General features: G+C 36.1%; 1 protein-coding gene across 8 annotated transcripts in view; it reads right to left on the bottom strand.

Annotated features, from left to right (window-relative positions):
• Nucleotides 1–25,692, bottom strand: part of LOC126771094 (cell adhesion molecule Dscam2) — a 60,893-nt gene that overhangs the window by 12,353 nt on the left and 22,848 nt on the right. For 3 of the 8 annotated variants that reach the window (XM_050490810.1, XM_050490807.1, XM_050490806.1), the window contains exons 6-22: nucleotides 23,900–24,049; nucleotides 22,149–22,272; nucleotides 17,148–17,296; nucleotides 16,855–17,038; nucleotides 14,819–14,922; nucleotides 14,283–14,539; nucleotides 13,870–14,027; nucleotides 13,225–13,379; nucleotides 10,332–10,619; nucleotides 2,545–2,664; nucleotides 2,282–2,455; nucleotides 2,105–2,193; nucleotides 1,508–1,715; nucleotides 1,045–1,201; nucleotides 714–965; nucleotides 388–498; nucleotides 60–301 (exon numbers count right to left, since the gene is read on the bottom strand). In XM_050490810.1, the coding sequence (XP_050346767.1) occupies nucleotides 60–301; nucleotides 388–498; nucleotides 714–965; nucleotides 1,045–1,201; nucleotides 1,508–1,715; nucleotides 2,105–2,193; nucleotides 2,282–2,455; nucleotides 2,545–2,664; nucleotides 10,332–10,619; nucleotides 13,225–13,379; nucleotides 13,870–14,027; nucleotides 14,283–14,539; nucleotides 14,819–14,922; nucleotides 16,855–17,038; nucleotides 17,148–17,296; nucleotides 22,149–22,272; nucleotides 23,900–24,049 (2,922 nt within the window). Of the gene's footprint in view, nucleotides 1–59; nucleotides 302–387; nucleotides 499–713; nucleotides 966–1,044; nucleotides 1,202–1,507; nucleotides 1,716–2,104; nucleotides 2,194–2,281; nucleotides 2,456–2,544; nucleotides 2,665–7,790; nucleotides 8,076–9,866; nucleotides 10,155–10,331; nucleotides 10,620–11,449; nucleotides 11,744–13,224; nucleotides 13,380–13,869; nucleotides 14,028–14,282; nucleotides 14,540–14,818; nucleotides 14,923–16,854; nucleotides 17,039–17,147; nucleotides 17,297–20,314; nucleotides 20,439–20,816; nucleotides 20,941–21,230; nucleotides 21,355–21,593; nucleotides 21,718–21,928; nucleotides 22,053–22,148; nucleotides 22,273–23,899; nucleotides 24,050–25,692 lie in introns of all 8 variants that reach the window. The other 5 variants (XM_050490804.1, XM_050490808.1, XM_050490811.1 and 2 more) reach the window with 5 other exon arrangements.

Raw genomic sequence — 25,692 nt, 5'->3', positions numbered from 1 at the left:
AAGGTTTGACTTTGAAAAAGTTATTTCTCGGATGAAAATAATTGTAGCGGTAAACTTACCATACCAGGTCTCGCTGGGGCCATAGATAACTTTGTAAGCCTTAATGAGTCCATTAGCGGCGGCAAGAGGGGGAGACACCCAAGACACTCTGATGGTTTGCGCGGTGAGGGTGGTGCAGAGAACGTCCTGAGGCGGGGCGGAGGGGGCGCCTTCGGCAGTGTAAGCGCGTACTTCGTTCGATACTGGACCAGATCCCATTTTGTTGAAGGTTTGAACAACGATGGCGTATTGGGTGTAAGTTCTAAAATTTTATAAATGTACGTTATCTGTGGAGAAGTTGTGAAAAAAAGAATATAGTAATTGAATTTTATATTTTATCATATTTACTTGAGATTGAAGATATCAAGATGATGTTCTTTGCCAGATTCCTTAGAGATGTCAACAGTTTCGAAGACGAAAGATTTATTGCTTGAGGCGAGCTTGTAACCAACATAGTATCTGCAAAAAAACATCAAATTTGTCAGAATAGACAAATTTCTCCAGACCGCTTTAGGCCACGGCGACCAATCTCAAGTTCGATTTCCGAAACCACTCATAAATCAGCTTTTAGATTTTCTAAAACTTCGCGAAAACATAAAATAGCGCTGTTGTTGTTGTTTATATTATTACATATGGACTAAAAAGTAAATGATAAAAATCAACAGCAAATTTACCCTTGAAGTTCACCATTCCAATCTTGAGGTTGGGGTGGTTTCCAGGTAACTCGAAGTGTGTGTTTGTCAACGGCGTCAACTTTAACGTCCTGTGGCATACCAGTGGGTGCTTCTTCTGCGGTGATAATAGTGACAGTCTCCGATGGTTCTGAGGTTCCGAGTTCGTTTTCAGCTACAATTCTGATGTGATAAGCAGTAGCTGGTCGTAAGCTGAATACTCCGGCTTCAGTCGCATCTCCAGGTACGAGAACTCTATAAAAATTTATTTCATGTAATTTCGGATACAGTATGTCGATAAAAGCTTTTTTTTAGTAATATATAAAAATATTACCTATCGATATCTTTTTCCCAATTACCCTTAGCCCGTTTGTACTCAATAAGGAACTTCTTGATTGGCGAGTTTCCGTCGTAAGGTGCAGCCCAAGAAAGTTGAACGGTTCTTCCAGATTTATCCAAGACTTTTAAGCCATAGGGAGCTTCGGGTACCTCTGAAAGACAAATAATGATTGCAGTCTATGCTAAAACGTCTAAAACTGTTGTATATTTTTTTAGGATATATTCAAGTTTTAATTTACTTCCCCTGTTAAAAAAGTATATAACATGAAAGTCACGATAAAATTGGTCATATTTCGTCCAAGACATTTTCGGTCACGCACAATATTGATATTACCATATTCCAATAAAAATCTTGTCCTACTAACTAAATAATAAAAACACGAACTGTGAAAATTCAATTTTTTTTTGTCTAGAAATTAATTATAACAATATAATTAATTATACAACAATAAATTTACCTTGAATAATCATGTTAATGCTGGTATCATCAGAGCCAAAGGCGTTGGTAGCAACACAGGTGAACAGGGCGCTGTCGGATCGTTCAGTTCTTCTGATGCTCAGGTCTGAGACAACACCGCCAGGCAGAATCTCTTCGCGGATCGTGTAGCGGGGATCGGATTTGGGTTCGAGACGTTTGTTGTTCATGTTCCAGATAATTCCAATTGGCTATTGACATTGGTGAAATGTTAGCGGATAATCATTTTGTATGATACCATTTTTTTAATTGTATTAAATTAAAAAAAAAAAAAACATTTATTTGTTATTATTAAATTGCTTCAAATGTTCAGTAATAATTATAATTTTTGCCATGTTTACTTACGTTAGCTTTGTATAAAAACATATTTTTACCTACACATACTCTATTTTTTTTAAACTTATTCTAAGTATTCGATTGGAAGTATATGACTTCGTTTTTAATTTGAGTAATATTTATAGTTTAAGATCCACGTGTTATGTCTATAGTTATGGCCATCTAGGTCGTCAAAATTGAACAAAAACAAAATCTTGGTAAACATAAATTGTAAACTAATATTTTATTTTATGATATTAATTACCTTTTCACCTTTAGCTTGGCACTGCAAGACAGCAGGTTCTGTTCGGCGGGCTGTTTGGTTTCTCATCTTGATTTCGAATTGGGGTGGAGCTAAAAATATATGCATATTATATTATATTAATATATTGTGGTACAGTTTTATATCAAAGAAAAAACATAAAAGTCTTTTATTCTTTACCCTGAACGCTAATCAAAATAACAGCAGATAATCCAGATCCAATTCCATTAACGGCTTCGCAAAGATAATATCCTTCATTCGTCTTCTGAATATTCGCAATAGTCAATGTTCCATCCTCAACCTTTACATTAGGGTTATTTGGCTTAAGGTCTTTGTAATCGCCAGGCGTATCTCCTAAAAATATTTTAAATTATATACACAAACTTTATAGTTGTAAAAAATATGACAAGTATGAAATAATATATTATTAAAAGATGATCTACCTTCAGCCCTCTTCCAAGTAACTTGGGGCTTGGGGAAGCCGTCGGCTTTACATTCAACTTTAGCGTCAGAGCCTTGCGCAAATGCCTTATCAGTTGGTTCCAAAATCCAACGTGGGGGAACTAAAATGTTACGAGTTTTTAAAAACGATTCTAAGTATACACACTTTAATATTCGATAAAATTATTATATTTTATAAAAAATTTTGATTCAGTTCAGCAGCTTGTATAATAAATGAGTTATTAAATCGATACAGTAGTTTTCTCAATGATTCAAATTGACAATTAGGATGAGATCTTAAAAAACATTTAACACTAATAGATTCACCAAAGTAAAATAAAAATAGGGAATTTATTCTTGAATTTTAAATTAAATCTCATCTTCTATTAGAATATAAATAAATAACCTGGAACACTTGAATACAAAACAAGTTCTTTAAATTATTCTCTTGGGAGTTATTCAAATTTTAAACGATTTTAAATATTTTCCAGGTTACTTAAAAGTACATATATCTAAAAAGCTTCTATAACATTCAGTCTACCATCGTAAAAATAAATAACTCGAATAAAACATTTATTTTAAATATATTTAAAATTATTATATTTTATTTAATGAATATGAATATATGTACAGCAAAGCAATGCTGTAGAAGCTTTTTTTTATTTTATCAATGCAAATTAAACTAATATAGCTTTAGCTAACTACAAACCCAAATAAAAAAATGTGACTGAATAACCAAACCATAAAAAGCAGATTAAACTGTCGTTGCAAAGTATTTTTTTATCTATAATTTGAAACAATGTGTTGATATTCTATTTATTATATTACTTTTTTATATAAAATAAACTTTTCATATAGTTATTATTTAATGTATACTTTTCTTCTAATGTCACATTCTTTCAAATCGTAGTTCATTACGCAAGCAAGGCAACGAGAGTAAACAATATGCAAATAAAGAATGAAAAAATAAAATATAAAGATAGGAAAATAGGGATGCGGATGGATGCAGGATAGCTATATGCAAGAAAGGATTGGAAGAAGAAATGGTTTCGTCGATGATAGCCGCAGCCGGTTCCTAAAAACGATATTTTCCTACATTGTTTATAATCTGGTCTCTATTAAATAACTATTGGTTTCTATTTTATAAAACAGAAGTTCTTTTAGCAGGTGTTATAGATAACTCTGTAGAAAGGCAGATTTTGATTAAAGTAATCAATAATAATTGGTTGATTATAAAAGCTCACGACATTGTAGCTACGCAAAGCTAATCCGTGCTAGGAATATAGGTTTTTATGCGCTATTATATGTACCGTGTACTTCTAATGTGGCAGAATAGTTGGAAGAACCAGCAGCATTGCGTGCGAGACATACATATCTGCCACTGTGGGACCACCCTGCTGGGTCGATGAGGAGAAGTGAAGCCCTCTGTGCGATTTTAGTTGCCATAACACCGGCTATTTCTTTTAGTGGACGATCTTCGAAGTACCATTGAATGTCAAGTGGAAGGTCACCCTCAGAAATTAAACAAGTGACCTGACTCGCCTGGCCCGCGTACAGAGGAGTTTCAAACGAGAATGGAACAATGCGGGGTAATACTGGAAATAACCATTGTTGGTCCTGTTAGACAGATCGTCGAAAAGCATTGTTAGTAATTCGTGAGGTTTATAGAAACGTGTCTGAAAGGTAATGTTTGGACTGGGCCCCTATCGGTGCTAGACTGTGATGTTAGTTCCCTGTTTTAATGATAGAATTTTGAAAATATATAAAAAACGTGCCATTTACAACAAGTGTCGCAGCATGTTCTGCACGCCCGGCCGCATTTTGAACAATACATGTGTAGTTCCCTTGGTGATTCGCACTCACTGAATTGATGGTGAGTACAGAGGCTCGCGAACCTAGCGGGGTAGTCATGATGTCTCGATGCAAACTTGAGTCTATTGTTTCACTGCTAAATGTCCAAGATATTTCTAATGGCAGGTCTCCTTTAGTGGCAACGCAATTCACTACCGCAGCGTCTCCAGGATTAGCCGGTACTTCCCCAAAACTGAATGGCACTATCAAAGGCGGAACTGGGACAACAAATATCTTATATTGAAGCGAAAATAGAATTTATTTTAAGGTATAAAACAGAGGTTTTTATGGCGCACCCTTTACAATTAATTCAGTAGTATGAGAAACAACGCCTCCGGTATTGCTGGCAGTACAATTATACTGGCCTGCGTGTTTAGCTTGTATGGATTCTATAGTAAGTACACTACTCCTTCGATCGACGCTACTGACACGGGTTCCAGGGACTATATTAGCTGATTGATTGTTAATCGTCCATTCTATTTTAACTGGTTGATCTCCATGAGTAATTATGCATTGTAGCGCAAAATAATCTCCTAAGAAAGCCGGTTCTGGACCGGAAGTGAAAGGTGCTATCTTGGGAGGAACTGAAACAAACTTGGTCTATAACACTAAAATTAAGATGCTACCACTAAACTTTACGACTAACCATAAACAACTAAATCTGCTGAGTATGTCGCACGCCCAGCGCGATTTTCACCAATACATGTATATGAACCAGCATGTTTTGCATCAACAGACTCAATAATAATTAAGCTACTACGTTTTGAATTCGTCAACGAGTAATCATTGTTTCTTAGTGATATTAACTGGCCATTAAAAGTCCAAGTTATAGTTAATGGAAGATCACCAAAGTTTATTGTACACGCCGCTTGTAAGTATTCTCCGACATTTGCAGGTTTTTCACCAAACGAGAACGGTAGAATGTTTGGAGGTACTGGAAGTATATCATTATCTTGCTAGACGAATAATATATTTTTAAATAAATCAACTTAAAATACGTAAATAATAATGATACAAATTATATTTGGTAAATATCAGAGGCCAGGCACCGTTTATAATTAATGACGATGTATGCGAATGGATTCCTGCTTCATTTTCTGCAATGCAAGTGTAATTTCCTGCGTGGCTATGCATTACGGAACCAATACTAAGAATGGCGCTTCTTTCTCCAATATTATAGACGGCCACCCCAGATCTTGGTTTAATGGCTTCATCGTCGAAAAGCCATCTTAGATGGAGCGGATGGTCTCCTTCAATAACCGAACAAGCTGCGGTTACCACTTGTCCAGAATTCATTGCAACTTCTCCAAATGAAAATGGTTGGACGACAGGAGGAACTAAACAACAAGCAAGCAACACCTGTTTACTATTTTGATTTAATACCGATAACGTTGAGGGTTGCTGTATGATTGGTAGTGCCCGCCTTATTTGAAGCCGTGCAAGTATAGTTCCCACTGTTAGTCCCCGAAGCCGATGGAATATCCAGCACAGAGACACGTTCGCTCAAACTTGTTGTCTTAACACCCATTCTACGCGTTACAGGATACCCTTGGAAACTCCAAGTAATATTCATGGGAATATCTCCTTTCGGTACGTGACAGTCAAGATGTACGGACTCTCCCGAAAAAACGGCTTCGTCCAATTCAAAAGGTTTGATGTGAGGGACGACTGAGCAAATAAAATAATATATAATATATTAGTGATTTACATGAATACATGCTTGGATATATAACTAAAAATACCATTAACGTGTAGGGTAGTCGAGTGTCTATGTTCTCCGGCTTTATTTCTTGCAATACAAGTATAATTGCCACTGTGAGCACCGGTAACTGAAGCTATCGATAAGAAAGATGTTTGTTCCGCCATCTTAAGTGTCTTGATTCCAGATACAGAGACAAGATCTTGACCTTCGAAAGTCCAAGAAATAGACATCGGCCGATCTCCTTTGCTAACATGGCATGTCATTTGTACTGATTCTCCATAAAACACGGATTCTTCGATTTCGAATGGCATTATATGGGGTGGAACTAATCAAAACGAACAAAAAGATAATGCTAAGATTAAATCTAAACGTGCAATATTTATCTATGACGTTCAGAGTTTATTCTAAAGGAAGAGGAATAGGGCGACATCTAATACCATGAATGTTGACGAGAACGGAGTGGTGTGTGCGACCGGCACGATTACTGGCAGTGCACGTGTAGTTTCCGCTGTGTTGGCCCATTGCTGTTGGTATGCTAAGAACGGATGCTTTTTCTCCTAATTTTGTAGTAGTTATGCCCATATTGTTGTGATAAGGAATCTCATTTCCTTGGAAACTCCACATTATTTGGAGTGGTCGATCTCCTTTCGATACGTGACAAGTAAGATGTACAGATTCGCCGGCAAAAATAGATTCTTCGACTTCAAATGGGATTATGTATGGAACCACTTGCAATTAAAATGTTAAAATTAGGTCACTACGTTAAAAGAAACAAAACACTAAATAATTATAACTGCTATATATATTCCTAGCATAACTTTATATGTAAATGTACTCCTTTATATAAGTACCAGTTATTTTTAAAACCGTCGTGTAGGAAGCGGTCCCAGCAAGATTTTTTGCAATACATGTATAGTTGCCGCTATGAGCACCGGTAACAGATGGAAGCATCAATACGGATGATCTTTCCCCAACTTTAGTAGACATTCCTAACTCGTGGGACAATTTCTGGCCATTATGTTCCCAATATACTTCTAATGGAATATCTCCTTTTGATACGTGACACATCATCTGGACTGATTCACCAGAAAACAGAGCTTGGTCGACGTCAAACGGCAATATGTTTGGTGTGACTATAATATTAGATAAAATAAACGAATGAAAAAAAAGGTACCATGATTAACATAAAATATAATAAGCTAACATTTTTTCCGGACGTGTGAACAGAATACATGCTGATTCTGCTAACACGTCCTTTGACCGCAAGTGTTAAACATAATATAAATGATGTAAAAACAATTAAACTGACCATGAACGTTAAGGACAGTGGAATGATTAGTAGAACCAGCATTATTGGTAGCTACGCAGGTGTAATTGCCACTGTGACCGGCAGTAGCCGCGGCAATTGAAAGAAATGAGTTTCGCGACGTCATTTTCGTTGTCATAATGCCGAGATGCGATGATGTATTTTCAAACCCATAGAAATGCCACTTGATATCAAGAGGCAAATCACCTTTTGATACGTGACAACTAAGCTGAACAGGTTCACCAGCAAATACTGACTCATCTGCTTCAAATGGTACGATGTATGGTAAAACTGTTAATCCAGAAAGTTAAAGCCCTTTATTATTATTACATATGCAAGCGTGCAGCGTGCGGCAGAGGCAAGCACTGTACTGGGAAATTATGAGATACCGTGGACATTAACTGTAGTAGAGTGGACAGCTAAACCGGCTTCGTTCAAAGCATGACATGTGTATTCGCCGCTGTGACTAGCTGTTGCGCTAGAAATTGTAAGAAGCGACGTTCGGTGGCCAATTTTCATTGTTGTTATTCCTTCATGAGAGGATAGTTCTTTCCCATGAAAACTCCAGGAAACAGTAAGAGGCGTGTCGCCTTTAGATACGTGACACGTCAATTGTACGGATTCGCCGGCAAAAACTGGCTCTTCAGCCACAAATGGAACGATGTGCGGAGGAACTGATAGGAGAAATTAAACAAACTAAAATAAAATTATAACACGCAAATTTGATTGTTGTGTACCCTGAACGTTTAATTTAGCTGTATGATTCGTGCTCGCTACGATATTGGAAGCGGTGCAAGTGTAGTTTCCAGTATGTTTCTCTGTTACGGACGGAATAGCCAAAATAGAACTCCTATCGCCTACTTTAGTTACAATGGCAGCATGTTTTTTTTCTAAAGGTCGGTCTTGAAATAACCATGATAGTGTTATTGGCAAGTCTCCTTTTGGTATGTTGCACATAACTTGTATACTTTCTCCATAAAAAACAGCTTCATCAAATTCAAAAACTGAGATTATAGGCGCCACTGTAAGATCAACGGTATGTTTACAAAATAATATTTTAACGCTTTACGTAGGGATTAAAGGGATAACAAAACACGGAAAGCACGGACGGTTCATTGTGAATTTATACCCTTGACATTGAGTGTTGCATGGTGACTAGCCTTGGCGACAACATTGGATGCAGTGCATGTATAATTGCCGGAGTGTTTTGCTGTCACAGTTGGTATAATGAGAGCTGAACCCATATCCCCGACATTCATTATATTCACCCCAGAGAGCAAACTCACATCTCCTCCACTGAAACTCCACTTGAAGTTTAATGGTTTATCTCCTTTTGGAACATGACACATAACTTGAACGCCCTCTCCAAAAAATACAGATTCGTCAAAATCGAAAGGTATTATTACTGGTGCCACTGAAATAATTTTTTTTTATTCCTGATTAACCTATTTGTGTTGTTATTAAATATACTTAGTAAATGTTTATGTACGTAATGTATGTTTAAGTATCTATTTTTTTGTTGTTATGGCCCGCCAAAGTTACTGAGGAAAGGATTTAAAAAAAAGCAACATAGAAAAAAGTACTAATTCTACAAGGTCAAGCCAAAAATAAATATTGTACCATTAACGAACAATTGGGTAGTATGATTCATAGCGCCTGCTTGATTAGACACGACGCAAGTGTAATTTCCTTGGTTTTGATGGCTAACGGACTCAATGCTTAATTGACTTGCACGTTTACTATTCATTAGAGATATTCCTTTGTCACCAGGTTTTACTATGTTCTCATTAAAATACCAATCTATTTTCAAAGGTTGGTCACCCTTAATAACTGTACATGTGATTAAAACCATTTCTTGGGCGTTAACAGGTTCTTCGCCAAATTCAAAAGGCATTATTTGTGGAGGGACTAAGCAAGGAAAAAATAAGGCTAATTAACATAAAATATAATAGCATAATATGTCTTGCATTAGTACCGTTAACATATAATTCGGCTGTGTGATTCGTTGTTCCTGCTTGGTTTTTGACCGCACAAGTGTAATTTCCCTGATTGAGATGCGAAACTGATTCAATAGTAAGTTGGCTAGTTCTTTTCGCATTGGTAAGTAGAACGCCATTAGTGTCAGACTTTAAGGGGTTTCCGTTGAAGTACCATTGAATACTCAGCGGTAAATCGCCTTTACTAACAGTACATATTACCACGATCATTTCTTGATCATTAACAGGATCCGAGCCGAAATCGAAAGGCATAATTTGCGGGACAACTACAGAACGCAATAAAAAAAGTCTTCATTAACAAATTTAGGCAACCACAATTTTTCCGTTGTATAAAATATTATAAATGATATTTAGTGATTTATATGGAACGGATTGGTGGAAGAATATAAATAACTTAAAACTATGTACACTAATCAAATATCGTGCGAGCGTAAGCAATATTGATATTCTTGTGTGATTAAAATGTACCATTTACGTTGAGAATTGCGCTGTGACTACTGCGACCGGCTTCATTCTCCGCAATACAAGTATAGTTTCCAATGTGTTCGTGTTGCACATTCTCTATGCTCAAAACTGATATTCTTTTTCCATTTCTATTTATGAACAGACCATTACCGGAATTCAAAGGTTTTTCGTTAAGGTGCCAATGGATTTTTAGGGGCAAGTCGCCCTTTCCTACTGTACATGTTAATGATACTGTATCACCTGCATTTAATATGTCGTCCCCAAAATCAAATGGTGTTACCTGCGGTACAACTAAATAGAAAATATGTATTAAATAACTAGTGATGTTTATTTTGTACCGTAGTCGTTTCGTAAACTATCCTTTTTATATACTATTGGGAAAATGCTAACGAAAAAGGAAAATATACAGGATTTTGTGAGGCGGTGTTCATAAAAAGCTTTTATTAAACATGAAAAATATCCGTTTACCATTAACTATTAATTCTGCCGAATAATTTGCATGTCCCGCTTGGTTAGCAGCATAGCAAGTATATAAGCCCTTATGTATGAACGAAACGGCCTCTATCGATAAAGAGCTTGATTTGTGGCCAATTTTAGTGACAGAAACTCCTTGAATGGTAGTAACATCTTTTCCATTTAGATACCATTTTATATTTAATGGTACATCGCCCTTAGTCACCATACATTGAATTCCGACTGTATCACCTGCATTGGCTGGCTCGTCACCGAACGTGAAGGGGTGGATTTGAGGTAAAACTGTTTTTAAAAACTACTTTAAAGTATGTGTAAGTAAAAAACCGTAAGAAAACTACACAAGCAAATTATATTTTATATCAGATGACCATTAACTTCCAGAGTCGAGCTGTGATTGACGTGGCCAGCGAAATTTTCTACATGACAAACGTATAGTCCTCGATGTGTTCCGTTCACGGAATCTATGTTAAGAATAGACATCTTCCGGCTCATGCTGCCTATTACAATTCCCATAGTATTGATTTGAGCAATCTTTCTCCCATTCAAGCTCCATGAAAAATTAGCCGGCAGATCACCCTTATTCATAACACACTGAACGGAAGCAGTGTCACCAGCATTAGCGGGTTCATCGCCAAAGTCGAAAGGTAATATTTGAGGAGGTACTGCAGTAATAGAAAAGCGTTAAAACAAATAAAAATATTGATAAAGAAATAAGCGAACCATTAACACTTAGAAGGGTAGTGTGATTCGTTTCGCCCGCTTGGTTTTTTATTTTGCAAGTATAGGAGCCTCTATGCACAGCATTGACTGATTCGATGTTTAAAATGGACGTTTTCTTGCTTATTGTAGTTAGTACAATGCCGAGATTATTTAGGGATCTAATTTCCTCTCCGTTGAGGAGCCACGTAAAAGTTACTGGTAGATCGCCCTTGCTCATAACACAAGGTACAGAAGCTGTTTCACCTTCGTTGAGTATTTCTTCGCCAAATTCGAATGGAGTTATTTGTGGTGGAACTAATAAAAGGCATCGTATGTAAATTTGAGGTATTGAGGTTTTGCAGGAATGTTATTATAAATAAAAGTAAATAAAATTTACAATTTTGGACTGGTACCATTCACTTCAAGTAAAGCGCTGTGATTGACGGAACCAGCTTGGTTTGTCGCCACACAATAATATGTGCCCCTGTGTATTCCATTCACAGAATCAATGTTTAAAATAGAAGTCTTTCTATTGACGTTCGTAAGAACGATTCCCAGGTCATTTCTTTTAGATACAACTTCTCCATTAAAAACCCAAGTGATATTTAGAGGTTGGTCGCCCTTGCTCACGGCACAGGATATCGAAGCCATATCTCCGGCATTCGCAGGTTCATCACCGAACTCAAATGGCAATATTTGTGGCGGTACTGTTTACAAATTCTTATTATTTAAACTACAGACAGGAGTGTGTGTGGCAAACGATGTATCTTTGGCGGGCATTAACTCTAATTTGACGTAATATTTGGAAGAAATATTTAAAGATCCTATTACAAAATTTTAAAAACAAACTTTGAAAAACCCTGAAAGAAAATATGATTAGTTTTACTTAAAATAACTAAGTTTATTATAATAATGTCATAATTAAATCTACGAAATAAATGGTTTTTTTTAATTGATACAATCAGCATGCGATACAATTTTTTTTTTTTTAAATTTTGCCTTATGACATTACTAATGGAAGAGACACTGATTAACGTAATAATAATAATAATTTACATTGTCTTAAATAATATAAATAATAGATTTTATTTAAAGGTTACATTATTATATATAAACTCAGTGATATTACTTTCTACTCCATAACTTTTTTCACAATAAACATAAAGAGTGTACATATCAGTGTAAATCAGAAACTCAAATCAGTTTTGTATGATGAAAAAGTTAACTATCAATAAAACTATTTAAGAATACAGCGTTCCTAGGTAACTTATCACTTGAAAACATTTATATCCAGAGAACGTTATTTATTTAATGACATTGCCAACGCCTCTAGCTCTCTAAAATAATAGCTATATAATATTTATGGTGTATATATCGACGCTAACAAATTTCTGACTGTACCATACTTCACAGTTATTACATATAAACATTGGCGACACAAATACGGTTTTAGAAATAATGCCCAAATTATTTGCTTAAAAAATAAACACGACTCTATTCGATATGTCACGTGATCAGTAAATATTTAATAATCATACATTATGGTCTAAGCGTCACTTGGTCTCGGCCTAGTGGACCTTATCATCAGTATTATCTATACTTTTTTTAATCATATTTTCTAACGTTCTTATTGAACATTATCCAAGTTTTGGAGCAGTAAGCAATTGACTCTTCCAAATTTAAATATATATCTTTATAAATGCAACAAATATTTTCAATAATTGTATACTATATTTAATATTATACTTTAATACTCTTAACAATGGTTTATGTGGAATTTATATTGTCATTTCTGGTTCTATTTTATATTTGTTGCATTTTAAAGTAAAAAGAAGTAATCTTATGAAATAGGTAATCTTTGAAGTCGAATCCAAATTAGTAATATGTAGTAGAATATAATTCAATTTTTTTTTGTAAACAATTAAGAAACTTTAAATTAAAAAAAACGAGTATTAAATGTTATTTCTTATTTACATAAATATGGACATCCATGTAATAAAATCAATGTATTACTATATCTACATAGATGTATTTATTATGTTTGAATATGTAAACGACTTCAAAGATCATTCATCACCAATGAAGGCGGCCGAGCAAAGAGGAACGATTTTCGCAAGTAAAAACACAATCGTTAATGTGACGAAAAATGCATTCCTCTAACTCAGGTGATAATAAACTTGTATCTTACCCATGACTTGCAGTTCGAGGGTTCCTCTAGCGTTGTATCCTTGAGAGTTTTTGGCCACGCACGAGTAGGTCGCTTGGTCGCTGGTACGTTCGACGTTCTCAATGACGAGGGTGCCGTTGGGGAACACTTTCTGCTTGCGGTTGATGGGTAGCACACTGGAAATATAATTTCACATTTAGACTTTACTAAAATCAAAGGTGTCACTAAATTTGTATTTTCTTTTTTAAATTATCGAAAGTCAAAAAGTTTCGTATTAATTTTGAACCGTAGCAAATATAAATTTTGTCAAATACATATATATATAATACTAGTTTTCGCCCGCGATATATCCCGCTTATTATGGAGAGGGGGCAGGTGTTTGGTAAAAAAAAGTAAAACGTATGTGATTTTTTGAGGTTCAAGCTTACTGCATGTAAAATTTTAACAATATCGGTTCAGTGGTTTAGAAGTGAGAGCGAAACAGACAGACAGACTTTTGTATTTATAATATTAGTATAGATAATACATAAGTCATTCTATTCGGCAACATATCTCCTTGCTATATATGCATGTAATTTGTTTCCAATCATCTGTTATACTCAGATCTATCTATCTTACGTATAAACGCAATCACAATCTGAGACAAATCGTTAGCGGTGTCCATACCGTCCGTCGCGCTCCCAGACGATGGAGTCGATGGGGTAGCCGGCCACGGGGCAGTGCGCCACCAGCGTGTCGCCGGCCACCACGGGACGCTTCTTCATGACGCGCACGTACGGCAGCCCGTACACGTTCACCCGCGCCGCGTGCGACGCGCTGCCCACCTGCGGACACGCGGCAGGGACCGATACTTAAGACTCGTGCAAGTCCAAACACATCTATGACACCCCCATTAATTGGACTACAATAGTCTGTTAATCGATACTAATGTATTGATAGATGAACTTCACACAAAAGAGCACCTTCTTAAAGCAGCACCTGCTTGTGTTTTATCGGAACGGTTAAGGAAGCAAATAATTTTCCCTGATTTTCCGTTAAGACTACTCGATTCTACTAGACTACTTCACATAATGACGTACCTTGCTGGATGCGATGCAGGAGTACAGTCCTCCGTCGTTGGTGTGCACGGACGAGATGTTCAGGTGCGACTCTACGTTTCCGTCTGCGGTGACGAACTGTCCGATCTGCAGTCTCTCGCCGCTGTTGAGCTTGTCTCCGTCGAGGTGCCACGCGATGTCGGGGGTGGGGTTTCCGGAAGCCACGCACTTGAGTCGCAGAGAGGGGCCGGAGCGGAGGGTCTGTTCGCCGAAGCTGTGACGGATCTGAGGTGGTTCGACTGAAAACATCGAAAATACTCGTTATTAACATTTTCAATTATCTGTTTTATATTTATTATCCTACTAAATGAGCCATACATGTTCATAAAGTTTTATTATTTCACTAATATTATATTTATCGGGTATTTTTGTTCATTGTTCTTCCGAGTCTTACAATTATTATGTAATATATAAGATTGAATAAAATTGAATTATTTAAATGATTATAAATTATTTCATTGTATATAAAGATAAGTTTAAAAATAATAATACTAGTAGTAGTATAGTTAAATACATACATCGTCCGCCGAGTTTCAATTCAGCGCTAGCACCCGCACTTTCTTGATCGTTTCTGATAAAGCATTGGTACATTCCCTTGTCTTCCTTCTTAACCGATTCAATTCTGAAATATTAATATATTTTATTATTGGGTAATTCAAAATAACAGTTATAATGCCTCGTTTATCCAGTGGTAAAAAAAAACTTTGTTTCGCTCTCAATCTCACAGACTTGTTGTCCGTACATGGTTTGGTGGTATTATTATTGTGATTGGGTTTGGTGGTTATTGCTTGCGTGTTTTTATATCTAGATTGCATCACAATTGAAATATTAAGATTCAATTGGCTTCTGTGTCGTTAAAATCTCGGATCAGGCCAGTACATATTTAATGGAATTTCTGTTAAGGAGTTGCTGGCTGTGTCTTTTTCCATATACAGTAACAGTACAGTAACAGCCTGTTAATGTCCCACTGCTGGGCTAAGGCCTCCTCTCCCTTTTGAGGAGAAGGTTTGGAGCTTATTCTACCACGCTGCTCCAATGCGGGTTGGTAGAATACACATGTGACAGAATTTCAATGAAATTAGACACATGCAGGTTTCCTCACGATGTTTTCCTTCACCGTCAAGCACGAGATGAATTATAAACACAAATTATCCACATGAAAATTCAGTGGTGCTTGCCCGGGTTTGAACCCACGATCATAGGTTAAGATTCACGCGTTCTAACCACTAGGCCATCTCGAATTTTTTTTTTTCCATCTCGACTTTTTTTTATATATACATATATTTATCTAAATTATATAAAATATTACATGTGATATAATTTTTCTAATTTCTGGTTTAGTTGCGTTACATTACGAAAATGTCGTGAACAGTTATTATTGAAATATGGTTTTAGTTTAATTTATTGTGTAATGAGGAATAAAATTGCTTGAATCTGTTCTGTGTTACTGTGCCTAATGAAATAAAATAAAAACATGTCGGGAGCAGATAAAGCATAGAATCCTTCGTCTGAACTCTCACTGATTGTGTCAGATTGCCCTCTTATGCGATAATGTGAGTGAGAGAATACATCTGTTCTTGCGCGCACGCTTGTGCAATGTAATATTTCCGGACACATGCGCCGAAGCTGATATCGGTCAGAAATTCATCATCGTCAATATAAAAAGTAATGTTTGTTTTTGTTTTTTTAATTAAAAATACGGAATATTCACTTTATACTAATTTGAGGATATATTTAGGGCGTAAGTATATTTTAGATGTTACATGTATTATTATATCATTTAGTGAGACAGAAAATTATTAGTTTCAGTTGCCAAAACTACAACCGATACAAAATTATATTTTTGTATATAAGATAAACTGGTGGTAGAATACTGGTGGTAGAGCTTTGTGCACCACCCACTCATCAGATATTCTACCGCAAAACAGCAGTACTTGGTATTGTTGTGTTCCGGTTTGAAGGGTGAGTGAGCCAGTGTAATTACAGGCACAAGGGACATAACATCTTAGCTCCCAAGGTTGGTGGCGCATTGGTGATGTAAGCGATGGCTGACATTTGTTATAATGCCTATGTCTAAGGGCGTTTGGTGACCACTTACCATTAGGTGTACCATACGCTCGTCCGCCTTCCTATTCTATAAAAAAAACTAAAAGATAAATTGTCAAAAGAAAAGTCCGTGTTATCGTTTATTAATTATCTATTTTAAGATATATATATAAAATATTAATTAATTTAATTCTGAAAATTACAAATCGTGATGACTCTGTGCCCGAAGGCCCAAGACCGACTTTTGACTTTTGTATCTAAGCATTCTGGTTTTTATTGTATAACACTTAGATACTTAGATAATTGTACTTTGTTAAATTCGGTGTGCGTTTAGAACGCAAATGCAGGTAAATATTTATAGGTTTAAGAAAAAGTTAATTACTGAAAGGAATATTCAAAAAACTGTGAATTCATATAGATTGTATGTTGTGTCAGCAACATAGACTTGTACACGTAGGGCTTATCGAAATAATATACCAAATAATTTTGTATTTATTATAAAATTTACCTGAGGATGGAGTCGTGATGATTCATGTCCTTGCCATCTTTAAGCCAAGTAATGGTTTTGACGGGGTTCCCTTCATATCTGCAAGTGAAGACGGCTGGGCGACCAAAGTCAACGGTTTGGGTAGCTGGTTCAACGGTGGATTTTAAAGGAGCAGTCACAGTCAGGACAGTTTCAACCGATTCACCTGTATGAAACAAAATGAAACTTGAAAACAAATAAATTGAAACCAAAAAATTTATATACATTTTGTGTATATAAAAATGCTATTTAAAAATATATGCAATTAAACTTACCTCCAACAGAATTATTGACAACGCACAGATACTTTCCAGAGTCCTCAACTTTAGCCTCTTTGATGATAAGGGTGCCTGATACTTGCTTCACTCTATCGTTAAGGACTACGGGCTGTTTTCTCGCAGAGCCATCGATAAATTTATACCATCTGTAACAAATGAAAGTAAGTATTACATAATACGAAGGTTTTCATAAATGGATGTTATTTACTTGACGTTGAAGTTACTATCAGGTACATTTAATTGCTTAAAAAAACAAAAAGTCTCTGAATCCTTAATTTCTTATTACTATTACTTAAAAGTTATAAAAACAGGAAAAACTATTAATTGAAAATACTACCTAATCATATCTATCACAAATATTATCTTCGGGTGCCTTCCCTAAAATTATCGAAATAGAAGCGATGTAAGCCGGCAGCACGCGGTATAGACAATTTCCCAAACCAGAACATGTTTTGATGAAGACAGTAGTGAAAACCTCCAAAAAAAAAGCAATTTTCCTGACTTTTTCCTATCAGTACGAAAAATGGAAGCTTGCTTGAAACATAAAACCAATATGGAATGCCGAAGATCCAGATGCCAGAGATCAAATATAGCGTAACTACGAATCACGTGAAGCACAAAGTAAAGATTAAAGCGTCTGAATGAAAGCAAGAACACCCTGACACTTACCAGGAGGTGTCTACGTCGCTCAATCGTTACTTTGGCTGAGGATCGTAATAGGCGCGCGGCCGGCCGCGGCTCATCACGCCTTCATGTCTCGCGGGGGCGGGGCCCGCCGCAGCAGACTGCAATAACAACGCATATCAATACATTGGGATGGTATGATGTCTACGTGAAATATGAATGCGTGAAATGCCAGCGGCCGACCGTCGTTACGTGAGGTCGTACCTTGTCAAAGGCGCAGGAAACGCTTGTACTTCACAAAGAAGTGCGAGATTTTTGCCAAGCCGCCCTACGTGACGGTTAAGCCCGTCTCCGGTCACTTTTGGTCCTGTCCTACCCGTCGGTTCTGGAATTTAAACCCACTATGACAAAGATGTCTAGGCTAGCCCTGTCACTCACCTAAATAGGGGAACTGGGAAAGCAGCTACTTGACATGTCAAATATGCTATATCATTTTGCGGCACGAAGAATACTTCCCAACCTTCGAAGTGTTTGGTGGAATCTTTTCTAGGAGCAATTTTATTTGTTGGCTCTGCAAATGACAGAGACCGATTTAGATATTATCAAATTCAATAAAATGACCAGATTCGGGATAAAGTACAACGACGACGCCTCAAGCCGCTTTAAATACCTACACAAAATATAAAAATACTTTTTGTCAAGAATAAAATACTAACTTACCTAAAAATCGGGGGAGGATATCCAGCTACTTCACAAGTAAGATATACAGATTCTTTTATAGAAACTAAAAATATTTCACCACCTTCAAATTTGCGGGTTTTGTCGCTTCGAGGTGCAATTTTATTAGTAGGTTCTGTAATACGTAAATAAATGATAAACGCACCTTGAAAGCGGTACAGGAAATCCTTGCGCTGGACACAAGAGAGCTAACGATGTATTTTGAGAGAAATAAACAGCAGCTTTTTGAGTTGAAGTTATACTGGGTGCTGCGCTGGCAATAGGTTCTGAAGAAATATGTATCTTACATTCAAAGAAACCCTTAAAACAGCACTTTTACTTCATACATATAGAAATAAATCCAAGCGAAGAACAAAAGATCCAATAATGTTTTCTTTTAAAACATCATGTCTTAGTAAAATATTGAAATAACATATTACACAAAACTTGCCTGAATAAGGGTACAGGAAATGCTTGAGCTTGACACAATAAACCAAAGCTTTGGTTAACGGTTCGTATAAAAGTACTACTACGAGCGTCCGTCGAAAAAGTGGGTGCTTTGAAGCCAACTGGTTCTGCAGTTTGAAAAAAATATTACAAATGATCCAAAAATGTTTTCACTTGCCTGAAAACTGGGGCAGGGTAACTTTGAGCCTGACAAAGAAGAGCGAAGTCTTGTCCAACGCGCTTTCTAAATATGCTTCCCATAGATTCAGATGAAAACGTTGGAGACTTAGCACCAACTGGTTCTATAAAATATTTACGCCTTTATATATCGAAATCTTGAAAAATAGATAACTTGCCTGAATATCGGTACAGGAAAAGCTTGAGCTTGACAAAGAAGTGCAAAACTTTGATTTTCATGTCTTTTAAGAGATGAAAGAGCAGACTCGGATGAAAAAGATGGAGCCTTTGATCCAACGGGCTCTGTAGGAAAGAATCATCTATGATAAGCTTTAAAAACATGTACACCTTTGGAATTTCAACATCTATCGACAAACAATAAGAAAGAACAAAAAATGTTAATTGAGACGACTTTTTTTAAGAACAAAATATAATATCAGATAGCAATAATTCTATAACATCGAAGTTTTGTATTAGTTGTATATTTAACGTTTAAGATTCGTTTAATTAATGCAACACTTGCCTGAAAATTGGTAAAGGGAATGCCTGCGCTTGACACGTCATTGAAAAACTTTGATCCTTATGTCTCGTTACAGCTGAAGAAGTTAAATCATTGGGGAAGGTCGGCGGTTTCGAACCAACGGGTTCTGTAGAAGGAAAACACTATTGATTTTTTTCTAACTTACCTATATATGGGAATCGGTGATGCTTGGGCTTGACAAAGTAACGCAAAGCTGTGCCCTGTTTCTCGGATAAATATACTGCCTTTGGAATCGGTAGAAAAGGAAGGAGCCTTTGCGCCGATAGGTTCTAAAAGTATTCAGTAACAAGATATATCGAGTAGCAAACCCACCTGAACATTGGTTGTGGATACCCTTGTGCCTGACATAGCACAGAACCCCCAGAGTGTGCTTCAATATTATAATTGTAGGACGACGCGGAAGTAGGAAAAGTGGGCGCTCTGGCCGATACTGGCTCTGAATATAAAAAAAGGAGTAAAAATATTAGGAATCACTCACTTGAATAACGGAGGAGGATGCGACTGAGCCTGACACAGTAAAACAATTGCTTGCCCGGATATTTTTGTGAGCGTTGTACTTTTAAATTCCAGAGAAAACGACGGCGCCTTTGATCCTATCGGTTCTGTATCAACGATTATGTGATTTGGGTAGTCATATAAAGATTACTTAAAATCTTACCTGAATAACGGGACAGGAAAGGCTTGGGCTTGGCATAAAAGCGCAAAGTCTTGACCAGTTTTACGAGTTATTCCAGAAAATTGGACGTCATTAGAGAATGTAGGGGATTTAGAGCCAACGGGTTCTATAATAAAAATAAATTATTTTATTTAATCACCTGAAAACCGGGACTGGAAACGCCTGGGCCAAACACAAAAGATTTAGGCTCTGATTGACCGTTCTTACATACCAAGACATTTTGTCATCGGTCGAAAAAGTGGGCGATTTAGATCCGATGGGTTCTAAAATTAAGAACGTAGGGGTGTATTACAAAAAAAAAGAACAATAATAAAAATACCTGTATATAGGTATAGGATATCCCTGCGCCCGACAAATTAAAGCCAAGTCATTTCCTATAGGTCTATGAATAAACCATGCAAATTTATCATCGCTGGACAAAGTCGGGGGTTTTGATACGATGGGCTCTGAAAATGTACGGAAAACAAAGTTCATTAGTTCTCACCTAAATACCGGTACAGGAAACCCTTGCGCTGGGCATAAAAGAGCAAAGCCTTGCGAGCTAGATATTTCAAACCAGGCTAACTTTGAACCACTTGAGAACGAAGGACTTTTGGAGCCAATAGGTTCTAAAAATGAACAATACTTTTGTTTTATTAACTGATTTTTTAAAAACACATCCATTATTATTCCTAGCTATATATAAGAACAATGTGAGGGTTTATAATCACTCAAACGTATATCATTTTCTTGTGCGACTCACCGGAATATAGGGACGGGATACGCCTGGGCCAAACAAAGCAACGTAACGCTGGATCTCATAGCGAATTCCAAAAATTCTATTGTTTTAGTTGGGACTTTCGGTGGGGCACTATTAATTGGCTCTAGAAGAAAATAACGACTTTTAATAACAAATTACCTTGACAAAGGAACTGGGAATGCTTGAGCGGGACACAACAATGTCACGCTTGAATTAATAAGGGTACCAAAGCCTCTAACATTGTCCATTGTTGGGAACTTCGGTGGAACTCTGCCTACAGGTTCTACACAAACATACCAATCTCATTAATTAATATTTATTTATGTAAAATATTTATATGAATACTTTTTACCTGAATATTGGGACAGGAAAGCCTTGCGATACACAAAGCAACGAACATGTTTGATTAACCATAGCCTCTGTTATATCAATCATTTTCGACGCCAGTTTTGGTGCGGCACTGCTCATTGGCTCTAAGTAGAATGAAATTTCCGTCAAAACGTATATTAAGTAATAATATACCTGAAAGCCGGGGCAGGAAAAGCTTGGGCGGGGCACAAAATTGTGATATTTTCTCGTTCGTTTGCATCAAATGCTCGACTTTTATCAGTAGTTGTAAATTTAGGCGAAACGCGACCCACAGGTTCTATGAATAAATTAATAAATAAAATCATTTGAACATCCATTTCAATTTACCTGAATAGTGGGACTGGGAACGCTTGGGCTGGACATAAAATTGTCAGGCTGTTGTTTAACATCGCACTAAAGCTTCTTGAGCTATCCATCGAAGGAAATTTAGGTGAAACACGCCCAACTGGCTCTACGGGCATAATGTTATGAAAATTTAAATAAAGTACCTGAATAGTGGAGTTGGAAAGGCTTGGGCCGGGCAAAGTAGAGTCACACAGGTATTTGAAGAAAAAGTAAAACTGCGTCCTGTTTCCATAGTTGGAAACTTCGGTGACACTTTGCCCATAGGCTCTGTTAATTTAACAGAAATAAAATAAATATGAGGATTCGACGATTAATTCACACTTACCAGAAAACCATAATTTTACAATGTACTTCAAATCTTACCTAAACATTGGGGCAGGAAATGCTTGAGCGGGACAAAGAAGCGACATGCTTTGAGCAGTGTCATAGTTAAAAAGTCTACTTTTTTCTAAAGTCGGAAATTTTGGAGAGACTTTTCCCATAGGTTCTGAAGCAAAATATAACCGAAGTGTTGTATAGATTTAAGTAATATGACTAACATGGAAATAGTAATTTACAATAAATACCTGAAAATTGGGACTGGAAATGCTTGTGCGGGGCATTGTAATGCAAACGAATAATTTTTCCTTACTCCGATCATCGTACCCATAACAACAGATGCAAATTTTGGCGGTACACGTCCGACGGGTTCTATAGAAAGTAATTATAATACAAATGTTTGAAGATTTGTATTTTACCTGAATAATGGGGTCGGGAACGCCTGAGCAGGACACTGCAATGCGTAACTGTCAGTTTTCCTAACTTCAAACATTGTGCCAGTTAAAACTGTAGCAAACTTAGGAGGGACGCGTCCAACTGGTTCTATAATTTATTTATAATAGATGTAATAACGGAACTAAATATTTACAGAAATTACCTGAACACAGGGACAGGGAAAGCCTGAGCTGGACATTGTAATGAAAATGTCAAATCCAACTTCGCTACGAACATCGCACCCACTTGCGTCGAAGAAAACTTAGGAGGCACTCGCCCTATCGGCTCTGAGAAATGACGCATAAGTCCTTTAATTTCAAGCATCATCTTACCGGTATGTGGGTGATGGGTAGGACTGTGCTGGACACAGTACAGCAAGACTGATGGTCTCTTTAAACTGGAAACCGCTTGTAGTCTGCGAGCTAGGAAACTTGGGAGGCACTCGGCCCACCGGCTCTGCGCATGTTGGGAGAAGGTGGGTTTACGAAGATTGGACATCGACAGCGACAAAATCAAACAGATCACAATACGCCCCTGATAAACCCCTACATTTCTCTAATTATGTCAGTAATTCTAAAGTTAACGAGCGCGATTAAGGCTCTGCAGGGTACCCTATCCCAACATTCAGGCAAGGTTTTGTTTCAAACTAACTTTGCAAATATAAGTTACATATTATATTTACAAAATTATTTATTGCAATAATTATTTTAATGAATCATCATCTTTTTCTGGTTTACATTAAATTGAGAGTAATTAATTTATATAAAATTTCACTTAGATATCTACTAAAAAATTTTTCATTATAAGAGATGATAATTCTTTAGAAATAAAAATTTGATAAAAAAGTAACAAATTATTTTCAATCATGCCATGTTTTTCTTTAAGGCTCATTTAATTAATTAAATAAAAACGTTATAACCACAATAGTTATTATCGAATAGTGAAAATATTTTGTTTGGTGTAATTTTAAAATTCGTGACTGCATAATATTGTGTAAATAAAAAAAAAAAACGTTCCAACAGTGAAAAATATTAAAGTACTAATATATTCTATAATAGCCTTATATTCTCTTAACATTTATCAAAAGTAAATCGACATAATTTGAATAATTATGGTAGCATATTTTTTTTTTGTTATATTGTTAATATATTTTCCATCATTATCAATTACAAAAAAATTAAAAACAACGTGTTTTTCGCTGTTGGAACTCAATATAGTAGCGCAATTAATTCATAAAATAAACATCAAAAATTAAATCTATTAAATTTATTTAAATATTTAATCGAATAAATAAATAACATTACGAAATGAATTAACAGCGCAATATGTTTTGATACTGTACAATTATATTTTCGACGTACCAGTGATAACGAGGCGTCCTTTAGTTGCAGATAATCTAGTTTCTCCAGTCAGTCTATGTTTAGTCCTACATTGGTATGATTTGTATCCGTCTTCAGGTCCAACATCACGAATATGCAATTCACCAGATGGTAGTACTAAATATTTTCCCTCTGAAATATTAAAAAAAAACATTGTAATCATTTTTTTTTTTCAAATAAAAAATACTAATTTGATATATTTCATCAGCACAACATAAGGTTGTGATTTACTTACAAATTTTATTAAAACATGCATTATACTAAGGAAGTAGGAATAAGGATCAGGGTAGACCGTGAGGTCTATGGAGTCAGGTAATTCGATGATGTTAACAACGCCCTAAACAACTAAGCAATAAAAAGCACGCATAGGCATACGAAGAAACAGTTAATGACACATCGAAGAACTCATACCATCTGAATTGTTATTATCTGACTCAAGCTTAATCTCAACCTCTTCTTCTACTTCACTGATAATCCATGACACGACATAGACGTACTCCGATACAAAGCTTGGTATATGGCATTTTAAAATAGCAGCATTTCCTCTAAGGACATATTCCTCCATGAGATTAACAGCATAGGCTTGTGAAACCACTGAAACAATATGACCTAATGTAAAAAGACGCACGGGCATTATTGCCAAAGAAGTTTATTAAGTCAATAGACTTAATAATTTTTTATGTTGTTCTTTTTAATTTTTGCTTTTACCATATTTGTTGTTCGATGTGTGTGGGTTATGAATAAAGGATTGCGGGAAATTAAACAGGAAAAGAAACGGTAGCATTTAGATAAACTTAAGGGGACTATCGAAATACCTAAGTCTGAAGAATTGTCAGATTTTATTTCGTTTTCAATAGAATCTTCGGATATTATCCACGATGCCACTGATACATATTCAGATACAAAACTGGGTATTTGACATTTCAATATAGCAGCGTTTCCACGCAGGACGTACTCTTCCCAAAACTTCACGTCGTAAGCTTGAGATACGACTGGAATGAAGTTGTTGAGAAAATAATGTCTTTGAAATATTAAACTCAGAGTTGCTATTACTTCCTAGGAGGCACCAATAGTTTTTGAAATAAAAATGTGAAGGATTAAGGATGTAAATATTATATAAAATCGATAAGCTATTTCATATGTTTTACCCAAACTAAAATTAGAATTTATGTTTATATTCATTTCTTCATTGTCCCCTTCAAAAATTATCCAGGAAGTGATCGTGACATACTCAGTAACAAAACTTGGAATATGGCATTTGAGTATTGCAGAATTGCCTCGTAAAACGTTTTCCTCCCATAGATTTACAGTGTAAGATTGAGAAGCAACTGAAAAAATATAGCTAACTATAAAGACCGTAACGACCTACGTTAATGTTAAAGGTAATCTAAATGCTACATGGGTAGGATTGGAGAATAGAAACCTAAAGACTTCTAAATTGAATATACCCAAGTATTCATGGACAGTGCTATTAATTTCTTTCTCATCGATGTCTCCTTCGGATATAATCCAGGATGAGACGGTTACATATTCAGAGACAAAGCTTGGTATATGGCATTTGACGATTGCAGAATTTCCACGTAAGACATTTTCTTCCATCAAATTTACAGTATATGCTTGCGAAACGACTGAAATAGGAAAGAGGAACAGGACAATGATGAAATACCCTCAACAGAAATAATACCCAAATCGTTCGACTCTGCTTTAATTTCTAATACATCTGTTTCTGCTTCCGAAATAATCCAAGACGATACGCTGACATATTCAGTAACGAA

This window comes from Nymphalis io, chromosome 10 (genome assembly GCF_905147045.1).
Source record: "Nymphalis io chromosome 10, ilAglIoxx1.1, whole genome shotgun sequence".
In the NCBI taxonomy this organism is placed as follows: domain Eukaryota; kingdom Metazoa; phylum Arthropoda; class Insecta; order Lepidoptera; family Nymphalidae; genus Nymphalis; species Nymphalis io.
Note: the sequence above shows the minus strand (reverse complement) of the source record. Positions and strands in the feature narration are given on the sequence as shown.